Raw genomic sequence first — 11441 nt, forward strand, 5'->3', positions numbered from 1 at the left:
AAAACTGTTGAAGCCCAAAAAAGGTTGGGTGTTGCCACAGGACCGCGATCCAAAATATCAAAGCAAACTGTCAGCAACATTTTTTTAGGAAACTCAACAAAAAAGCTTTTTGCCCAAATATATTTTTATTATAAACTCCTGATTTTAAGCCATTCAAAAAAATCTATGTTTTAATGTGTATACTTAACGTGTAAAAAAAAAAACCCTGTTGGTATTGATTTTCTTAACCTATATCGATTCATCTCTTCCGCGTGATCCAGTTTTGCTCTGCTTGTTAAACTATCGCGATACTTTTGTGTCGCATCCGTCCGCAGCCTGCACTCTCGTTTATTACAGGAAACGAGTTACTGTAATGCGATAGACGAGAACTCGCACGCTTTCCCCTCACCGGAGAGAGAACGAGGAGCAGTCCCCTCTTCTCCCCGTCACATGCACCATCCGCGCGGGGCTCACCGGGGGAGGGTCGCAGCGCTGGGACAGAGACCCACGACCCGAAAGTCGGCTGCAGAGTTTTGGGGGTTTTTTTTGCCCTTCCTCAGGACTTGGCTACTTTTCGTCGTCTTTAAAAATGGATTTCATTTGGCCATGAAGTGAAACTCCGCCATATTCGGCACATCCACCACGCCCGCCAACAGTCCTAAAACTTCTTCGCTCGACTACATTTAGCACTAAAAGTGTTCCATTCAGGTAAAAAGTCAACTTTTATCAGTTCTGTTGTGCTTCTAAGAGAGCCAAGTGAACTCGTGGTTGTTGTGCCGCTTGCCACCTTATCCCACCCCCCTCCGCGCTTCAACGGCATCATGTTTGTGTCCATGCCCAGGGAGGCGACGCCTGAAGCCGGGCACGATGACCCTGATGGCGGCGGGGGCTTGCTGCCTCAGCCCGGAGGCCAAAGAGGCTCGGAGGATCAACGACGAGATCGAGAGGCAGCTACGCCGAGACAAGAGAGACTCGAGACGGGAATACAAGCTCCTCTTGCTCGGTGAACCAAGCAAAGCCTGCACCTCACAACGTCAATAATTACGCTTTGGTGTGTTTTTAAGCAGCGTTAAACATACAATTAAATCGTTGTGCTCCGCCGCAAAGCCTTTGGTTGTCATTCAACAATAGTTTATAAATGTCACGCGTGATAGACGAAAGCGAACAGCCGCTGTGCGTGTAAATTATTCAAGTGGAAAAAAAAACAACGTTTTGTTGCCCCCTCCGGGTGCGACATTTCGAGGTGTTGACATGTTTTTTTGGACTGGACTTCAAAATAAAATCAGCGCTTACGAACTTAAAAATACCCTCGTCAGAAGTTGGCCACATTATTAGGTACAATGTAAAAACATTAATTATTAAATAAATGAAAGTCACGCGTCAAGTACGGAGTGAACCATATTCAAAGATTGAAAAAAAAGAAAACTTAGCCTTTGAGTACTACGAAGTATACTTGGTACATTGCTACTTTCGGGGCATCAAGATAACTAACCCCTATCAATTTTTGAATCTTTTCAGATATGAAGTTTACCACATTTCGCGATTGGTATCAAAAGCTGCTGAATGTATATATAAAAAAAACATTTCTTTCGAGCCCTCCCTTTTAGATTTTCATTGGGAAAGTACCTAAAGGTTGGCATATACTTAATTACAAGACTGGAATTAAAAGTTGTGGAAGTTATAACTGATCTCTACTTTTTTTTTGGAACTCTTTCCTTGAGCTACCACTTTCTGGGCACATTGCGTACTGGTGGCGGCACAGTACATAAAAGGTGGAGTTCACCACATGCTAAAAAACATTTGTGGCCCAAGATATTATATGATCACTACCGCCTTTTTCGGAACACTTGCAAATATGGATTGCAGCAAAATTCAGATAAAAGCACCAAAAGTTGTACTTTTGTCAGTTAAGTAGGGTAGCAGACGTTGTGTGGCAGCCACTTTTTTGAGCCCCTAACTTAGGGTTCCCCTTACTTTATGGTACACAACTAATGGTTGTGACTTTTTTTACCCTTTGGATAAACTCATCACTGGTATGGTTGTGCAATATATATGGAAAAAATAATCAGGATTATTTTTGACTGATGTTGAAATCAATAAATTCAATTATTCAATGAGTTTAAAAAATTGTATTCATTCATTTACAAAAACATCAACCTTAAATCTGACTCGTCAGGACAGCCAGAAAATAAATTTGTATCAAAATAAAATAATAAATTAAAAATACTTGTAATAGCAATAAAAAACAAACAAACAAACAATAAACATCTGATCCTGCTGTGCACACTTTGGCCTCTTAGGGGCAGTACATGCTTTGAGAATTTAATTAAGATTAAAAAGAACAGAAGAAAAAGGTCACGATTGAACTTTATTTATGTAATTCTTTTTTTTCACAGATTAGGAGGAACATATGCCTTTGAATTTTGCAGAATTTACTCTCTGTATGTATATGACAAAGTATGTGTGTGAATATTCGTGTTTTGAAGAAATACAACTCCTATAACCCGGTAATACATTTCGATTAGCTTGTCAATAGGATTTTACATTGATTAGCATTTTGATGCTTTTTAAACAAAGTAGGACTTGAATTTTAATATGAAATGTGTGTAATTCTTTTTGTTGTGTGGTGAGTTTTTAAGTAGCCCCATGTGGGGTCTCATTCAAAAACTTACAGCACACTCAGGAAGGGTAGAATAAAGTAAGTCACATGCTTGCTACACAAGCAAAAAGGTGCGTTCAGAGTGCTTGCAAAACGTGCACACACAACACTGTTCAGTGCATTAATAGTTTCCCTTTGATCAGAATGCCCTTCTGATCTTGAGAAAGCAAAATCAGAATGACAATTCGGGCCTTAATGTACGGTATCTAAAGCACCAAGCTGTTGGGACACAGAGTTTTTACATTTTTCTCAATGCCCGTTTTTTTCTCCAGGGACCGGCGAGAGCGGTAAGAGCACCTTCATCAAGCAAATGAGGATCATCCACGGCCGAGGCTACTCTGACGAGGACAAACGAGCCTTCACCAGACTGGTGTACCAGAACATCTTCACCGCCATGCAAGCCATGATCCAAGCCATGAAGACGCTCCAGATCCCCTACAAGTACCAACACAACAAGGTACGAGAAGCACGCGCGCACCTTGGAGCTTTTATTGTCAGTTTATACAACTGGCGGTGGAGTGCTTCATGCTTTCAACTGCTTCGTGGAACATTTCTGGTCATTTGCAGCCATGTTTATTTTTGTAGTCCTTCTGCCAGACACTCACAGAGAACAAGCTCGGTCCTGTGCAGCGCTTACATTGACAACTCTCTTTTTCTTCTACAGTCAAACCACATTTATTTAATAGATATTTTATACCGAAACAGCTTTTGCCACATCTGCATCCATTAAATGGCCATCGTGCTGCTCCTCATGGTGTGCTGGCCACCTGAGGGCAGGGTAAGAAAGATAGTTGATACTGTTTATAGCGATGTCTCGTTATGATCACTAATATTAGCTGTTTTTCGCAGAGGATAAAGAACGTATGACTGAGTACTTTTATATTGTCTGTCTACATGTGTTGCTGCGCTGTTTGTGTTCAGTCTGTTGCTTTACTCGTTAAAATGTTGCAGCATAGATGCTATTTAGCGCTAGCAGGCGGAAAGGCTAAGCTATACACAATCATTAAAGTTACATTTAAGTTTTTTTCAATAACTTCTTTATTACAGTTGATCTCGCAAAGGTGACTTTTTTTTAATTGACTTTTATTGTCAAGATTAATTCTTTACCTACACGTTTAAAAATTCATTTCAATAAATTTGTGTTTACCCTGTGGAATTAAGAGGTTATTCTTGTAAAAAAAATGTTTTTCATTCTTTCTTTCTTGTCAAACTACCGGTGAGATTACAACCTGCAAAAACGTGTTTCTTGCTGTCATAGAACCTTACTTGTAAAATAACTTTTTTTTTTATTGTTTAATTGAGACGCTACATTTTATGACGGTATTCTTAGAAAATGATGATCCGCGGCGGGCACAATGACAACTGCTTTTGTAAGCTGAGACCTTTAACTTCGGTATTTTCCACATTTCTTCACACGTGAGCGACAAACGTGAATGTTTAATGGAGGTGACAGCAGCTTATTAATGACTCCAATTAGCTTACCCACACGAGCACACGGAGCACAAGTTCCAGGTAGAGACCAGGAAAGTCCCCAGGGGACAATGCTTCACTTGTTCGTGTGTGTGTGTTGTCATGTCACAGTACCTGACTCTGAGTCAGCATGTGTGTGTTGTTGAAGTCGTAGAGGCAATGACTGAGGGTGCACATCTGCACTGTGCAAGACTGGAAGAGCGTTTGGCTGACCTTAACTAACACTTATGGTGACTTGATAATTATTAGGTGAAGAAGTCATTCATGAAAAAATCCTCGGAATGTGGACCGAAACAAGTACAAGTACAAGTATTCACTCTGATTACTCACCGATAAGTAACGTTACTTCATTTAACGCAATGACAACAAATCTTTCTTTCTGATGCGAATGACGATTCATCGATCTTTCAATTGCTGCAGAGGAGGACGTACTCAATGTCCGATTTTGTACGAATGGGCAGACTCTGTTTATTCATTGAATTTATTTCAAGTTCAGCGGGCCGGATTAAAACATTTAACGGGCCGCATGTGACCCCCGGGCCGTAGTTTGCCCACACCTGGCCTAAAGTGTCCGTAATCCAAGAGAAGAGTTGTGAAATGCTCCAAAGAGGAGTCAAGTATGGAATTTGTGTGCCTTCCCAGGCGAGCCCATGTCAGATCTCGGCAGTTTGGCTACATCTGTTTGAAAGAAGCTGAGCTCGTTTTGTGTCATTTTCTCTTGGGCTAGAAAACAAAAACTGCACTGAAAGCGCAACAATCCGAATGACGAATGGTTGGCCTTCCGTCGAGCCTGCAAGAGGCACAAAATGGCTCCGGAATATCCTCTTTCAGCGCCGGTGTAAAATGGCGTCCACCTGGCCCGTGCGATGAGCGTTGACGACGGAGAGGCAGAGCGTTAAGGTTCCGGGAAGACGTTCGTCGGCCATGCTCGAGGAGATTATCTCAACAAGATTTTACCCGGAACTCTGCGGCGGCGGCCCGCTAAAGGCATTTCAACGGACGCGCTCGATGTACTCCTGCGACAATTAGACGGCAAGCATCGAAGACACACGCGCGGTCACGCTGTGTGTTCTGTAATTGTATTGCGTCAACTTGTGAGGACGTTTTTGTCCTGAAAGAAAAGGAGGTCAACTGCAGTTTTGACATGTGCAGTCTTGCTCGACGTTTAATTGGCCGCTCCTTGGTGCAAGCAACAAAAACAAAGACACTCAGGCAGCAGACGGATGCTCAACGCATAATGACTGTGAGTATAAATGCGGCCGACAAAACTGCTGCCACTTATTGATCCGTTGCAGTCACCAACATATTTGTTCTGTCTTACATACAGTGGCGAGAAGTCCAAATGCGTTTTTTCTGACAATTGACTTTTTTTTTTTTGAAATCACGTCCGTAATAATGTGCTTTTGTTTTCGCATGCCCTTGTTCAGGCCAACGGCAGCAGTGTCAGCGAGGTGAATGTGGAGACGGTGACGACGTTTACCAAAGCGTACGCGGACGCCATCAGGAGCCTGTGGGCCGACCCGGGGATCCAAGAATGTTACAGTCGCAAAAGAGAATACCAGCTCTCCGACTCTGCCAAGTAGTGAGTGGACTGTAAACAGATGAGATACCTGTCGAATACTTTCCAATGTTTTCTCTGCCAGCCGCATGCGCGGCCTCCGTGTTTACTCAATTTATTTATTCGAACAAAGTACAGTGCTTATTTAAAAAAAAAAAAAAAAAGTCTGCTCACCTGTGTTTGTCATGCCAGGTTTTTGTCATCTAGAAAATGCGACCAAGATAAATCCAAACCTTTTTCACAAATTAATGTAATTGTACGACATAATTGAAATAATGTAGCGAAAGACTGCAAGTCAAATGTGTTTTGTAAGTTCACAAGTCTAATTGAAGTCGATAAAAAAAAATAGGAATACATTCTATTTTCTTTCTACTTTATTTTAGCATGAGCCTACAAGACCAAAACATTTCTATACGATTCAATCAGATCATATTTTGTAACAGATGCTTGTAGATGGCCTATTTCTCACTAACATGCTCACTTTGTACATTTTTTCTTTTTTAATCGATTCATTTTGGAGAAATGAGTGCCGACGTTGAACGAGGAATATGGCCACGCCCCCTCCGCTCTCCCCTTTGGAAATGATTGCACTCTCATTGCTTATAACACCAAAATTCATTTGGACATCCCGACCCATGACCACTTCACTTCAACATGTCCAATGAAGGATTGGCCTCCGCGTGTCTGACTTCTATGAGAATGAGGAAGCGCGCAAGTGAGCAGAGGCACATCGATGAGGCTGGGAGGAGGGCACACGCCCGTGCGGCTTCTTTGCGGCTCTCGGTGAAACTTTTAATGTGATTGTTTCCCAACATGACTCAGCCGTACTCAAAATAGACACCCATCATGCCATCATGACAACCCAAAATAATCTCAGTCAGCTCACGGACACCATCTTTTTTGCAAAGGCTGATCTTTTGGCGACATCCGAGAATAGTTTTTCTTTTCCCAAATAAGCTCAATTATTGCTTCTGTCAAGCTTAAGATCAACTTGTTGTTTTTGCACATCTCCAGTTACCTGAACGACTTGGAGCGCATCGCTGACGCCGCGTACCTGCCGTCACAGCAGGACGTGCTGCGGGTCAGGGTGCCCACCACGGGCATCATCGAGTATCCCTTCGACCTGGAGAACATGGTGTTCAGGTGAGTGCGCCGCCTGCGCCGACCTCCGCGGGGGCAATAAGCAGCTGGCCAAAAGGCTTTTGTCTCCGCCTCCGCCGCCAGGATGGTGGATGTGGGCGGGCAGCGTTCGGAGAGGAGGAAGTGGATCCACTGTTTTGAGAAAGTGACGTCCATCATGTTCCTGGTGGCGCTCAGCGAGTACGACCAAGTGCTGGTGGAGTCGGCACATGAGGTGTGCTTCATTGGCCTGCAGGGGGAGCTCTTTAGTCGCTGCGACCTTTTATTTAACCAGCTTCTCTTTTTGAAGAATCGTATGGAGGAGAGCATGGCCTTGTTCCGGACAATCATCACCTACGAGTGGTTTGAAAAGTCCTCGGTCATCTTGTTCCTCAACAAGATTGATTTGCTGGAGGAGAAAATCATGCACTCGCATTTGGTCGACTACTTTCCTGAATATAGCGGTGAGCAGAGGATGAGGACAGCCATTCATTTGCAATTCTCATCTTATTCCTTCACTTTCAAAACGTTGCAAGAGGAAACACTAGGACAGGAATTTAAATTTCTTTCTTTCTTTTACGACCTGGGAGACATTTAAGAGAAATGACCAGAATGACGCATAGTTTTCTGTTACATCATACGAACAAGGCATTGTATTCAATTGATGAGGATTACACTTTATATATTCTGTTACAGAAGGTCACCAAGTCAACTTTGTCTCCCCGGATCGAGATTTGAGCAGTTGTTTGACAATTTATTTTTTTCTTTGCTTATTTTAATGCTAAGAAAAAAAATGCAACATGCAATGCTCAAAGCCACTCACGGTATTCTTTACCCCCGTAGAACTAAAGTCATAATATTGCATTATCCTGCCAGCCGGTGGAATGAATCGTGATACACCAAGCCATGCAATTATGTCCAAATGAGATGATTTTCTAAATCTAATGAGCTATTTTCGTTCTGAACATTCTTTCAGTGATACCGACAGATACGGAGCAAAAACGGTTGTTTCGTACTAAAAGGTTGGAGCCCCTGTCTCAAAAGTCTGACTGATTAATCGGATGTAATGCCTTTTTCTCCGTGCTTGTGAGGTGTAGGTATTATTTTCCCATTGTTGTGTAATATCTGTGACTTTGAGTGGCTCACGTCAGCGAATGAGAGCGTCAAAGTTGCTCGTTAGAACGTTGCGATACGACCTGAGAAAGTGGCACATTGGAATTGAGCGATCGTGTCGATGCCATGGCGGTGCTTTATTTTTGATCGGTTGCCGTTGCAGGACCGCAGCGGGACGTGAAGGCGGGCCAGGAGTTCATCCTGAATATGTTTGTCAGCCTGCACCCCAACCGCAAGAAGCTCATCTACTATCACTTCACCTGCGCCACCGACACGGACAACATCCGCTTCGTCTTTCACGCCGTCAAGGACCATATCCTGCAAGGCAACCTTGAAGACTACAACCTGGTGTGAGGCGGAGGGAGGTACGAGGTCCGAGGTCCGGGGTTGGCCACGGGTGGGGGAGAAGTCTGAAAATCCTCGTTATTTGACCACTAGTTTGCAATGGAGCGCCCAATGACGGTACTACTGATGTATTATTCTCCAACCTTTCCATCACTAAACCGCTGCCCGAGTGGACGAAGCATTCGAGAATCTCCCCGAGCAGCGGGCGGTGGATTACTGCGCACGGGGACTAGTTTTTGCGCAGGTGCGAGTCGGTTACACTTTGAAGAGGGAATCCCCGTTATAACTCGTTTGTGCCTCTAAAAGAGAAGCCAATATGGAAAACCGTTTGAGCGTTTATTCCAAAAAAGGGGGTTAGTCCAGTCAAAATGACTTTCAATAATAGATTCCATGCGCCACCGTCAAACCAAACCGGGTATTTGGATTCCTATTGCGTCGGTGCAATAAGAATGAATCCAGCCATTTTCAATATTTTGATATTCAACTGAAATGAACGTCACGTTCGCAAACCCAGAAATCAGATGCGTATAAATGCGTTCGTGCGTTATAGAATGGAATGCATCTACGGTATAAATCATTAGATCGCACAAGGTAGTCCGAGTGCACGGAGTTGTCTTGCTCGTGACGACAGCGCGTGGCCCTTCCGTTGGATATCGAGGATATGGAACATAACCAACACTAATTGCACATTTACTTTTAGGCCTTCACCCATTTGCACCATTTTGGAACACTTTTGTGTGAGTCTGCATCCTTTGTGTTGTTTGATTGTTTGGGGTTTTTTTTTCTTTTCTTTGTTGCCACAATTTGCCACACTGGGAAAAAAAACACAAACAAACCTGCAATTTCCAGAAAACAGTCGTAAAATTGCGAGATTAATACAAATAATAATGACAAAGTTGCATTTGTCCTTGAATAGTATTGCAAGATTTTGGGCTCTTTTTGTGTGGAAAATGTCCTCATTTTAATGAATGAATGTAAAAAAAAAAAAGACTTTAGTCTTCAAGCATTCCAATTTTATTCTTGTAAAATGTCAATTTTGTTCTCTTTAAATTGTGACTTAAATGTGGATAAACAGGTGTCAGTTTTTCCCTCTGAATTGTTTAGCCTTTTTTTACTTCATTTTTCATCTCCTCTTTAAAAAAATGGGAATTGTTATTCTGATCAAATGACCACTTTATTCTTGTCAAAATATAGAAAGCAAAAAGTATGATTGTGAGCAAACGATCAAAAAGAATGCCATTGTAATTTCTTGCATTTGAATCCCTCAGTGAAAAAAGTGCCATTATTTGGAGAACAATTTTTATTTACGCGCTTGTTCTCGTAACGTTCCAACATCGTTCTTGTAAATTGATGATGTTATCCTCAAATAGTTGTGACTTGACTGCAGTTTGTCTTGTTAAATTGAAACGTTTGTCACGTCATCCGATGATTTTTCCTTGCAAATTATTTTCTTGTCAAATTGGCACTCGTTATTCTTGTGACATGGACCACTTTTCGCAAAATCCAACCTTTAAACTGTCATTTTCGGCACACTGATTTATTCATCTCTTCGTAACAAATTGTGACAAAGCAGTCGTAAAGTTGCGGTGACAGCTACGTCACTGCAAAGTTCCGGAATGTTTTGATGAGGAAAAAAAAAAGTTGCCATATTACGAGGATAAAGTCAGACTATAAAAGTTTGTTTTGTCTTAATATGAGAAAAATACTTGGAAATTCTCCAAACACGCCCACTTTTTACCAAATGAGGCTCGTAAAATTGTAGTTTTTTGTCAAGTTACAATCCTTCTCTTTTGTTCAAATTCCGCTCTTGACTTTTTTTTCATCACACAAAGACTATTCTCCAAGGAATGAGCACTTTGTAAATTTGCCATGATTATTCTCGTTGAATTGCGACTTTGTTCTCCTGAAATTGTGTTCTTGTTGAACTGCGAGGTTTTTATTTTCTGTGTTAAATGACAACTTTTTCACCGTTCTCGCGGCTTTTCATTCTGGAATTCCGACAACTTTTCATGTAGCGCGTAATAACTAATCTTCTCAAGTACGACTTTTTCCTCGTAAATGAAGACTTCATTTTCCATGCAGATTTTATTTTTGTAACATTTTGCTTTCTTTTCAGTGTGTCCCTTCCAGTCCACTTTTATGCACATCAACACATTTCAAAGGGAATACTGCTACATTAGCATTTCTTTCATTTGTCTTTTTTTTTTTACTATTCTGTGATTGTATCAAACTGCAGTCGTGTCATTTGTAATGTGCCAAATTGGCTGTCGAAGTGCGCACTATAAATATGACACAGTATGGCGATCGGCGTCGCTAAGCGGCGAGAGAAAAGTGTGAAATGTGTGTTAAATAGTCTTGATCTTGCTCTTGAAATTGACGAATCCAATTAGAGCAGATTGGTTTCGCCGCCGCTTACGTCACCTCTTGTCTTCTTCTTCAAAATAATTGCAATCTCATTTATGCTTGAAATTCACTCACTGCAACTGCTGTTTTATGCGGCATCTGTGCGAGCGTGTTTGAACTGATCTGAATAAAGTCGGTGCTGCTCATGGTTTGTGTCTTTGTGCGTGTGCAAACGCTGCGAACTTTTGTCCACAGGAAGCGATGATGCGCAAGGACGGCTTTCATGCCGTCAGCGGAATTCCAATCTGCGGCCAGGAAATGTTTGCCATCCAGCCATTTTGTGTTGGCTAAATTTGCTGATGACTGGACTGGTGAATTTTTGGTTTGGTGGCGATGAACTCCTCTCACAATTCCACCATATGTCTTAAAAACATTCCCCCTTAAAAACACAAAACAAAACAGCCTACCTCGATGCTAACAAGCAATCCAGTGGCTAACAAATAGCATCAACTGAAATTCCGATCACCGGAATTAATAATAATGACAAATAAATACTTGGGGATGAAAATGCCTGTTTTTTGGTCTCTTAAAATATTGGTCCAGCCAATATGAACCATTTTTACAATGTTTTTTTTTTTAGGGGGGGTTGCATTTTCTTAGTCTCAAAAGGATTCGATTCAATCAAATCTAATGTTTTTTACTTTTTGGGGGCCAAATTTCATAATTATTATAATCATTTTTTGAGAAGATTTTATTTTTTTAAATTCATGCTGAAATCTCACCGGAACGACAACTATCACAACCTTCTTTTTTTTTTTTTTTACTTGAGTAGTGTCAAATCAAAGAGGAGGAAGT

At 41.7% G+C, this 11441-nt stretch overlaps 1 protein-coding gene across 1 annotated transcript; it reads left to right on the forward strand.

Annotated features, from left to right (window-relative positions):
• Positions 1 to 329: 329 nt before the first annotated feature.
• LOC148318799 (guanine nucleotide-binding protein G(q) subunit alpha-like) lies at positions 330 to 10560 on the forward strand. Its single transcript, XM_088280883.1, has 8 exons — positions 330 to 687; positions 821 to 982; positions 2911 to 3095; positions 5536 to 5690; positions 6681 to 6809; positions 6891 to 7020; positions 7096 to 7249; positions 8062 to 10560. Exons 2-8 carry the CDS (start codon positions 847 to 849, stop codon positions 8250 to 8252), a joined length of 1080 nt encoding a protein of 359 aa, XP_088137009.1. The 5' UTR covers positions 330 to 687; positions 821 to 846; the 3' UTR covers positions 8253 to 10560.
• Positions 10561 to 11441: the final 881 nt, after the last annotated feature.

This window comes from Idiotropiscis lumnitzeri, chromosome 18, assembly GCF_059441095.1.
Source record: "Idiotropiscis lumnitzeri isolate Australia: NSW breed Sydney's pygmy pipehorse chromosome 18, RoL_Ilum_1.0, whole genome shotgun sequence".
Lineage (NCBI taxonomy): Eukaryota > Metazoa > Chordata > Actinopteri > Syngnathiformes > Syngnathidae > Idiotropiscis > Idiotropiscis lumnitzeri.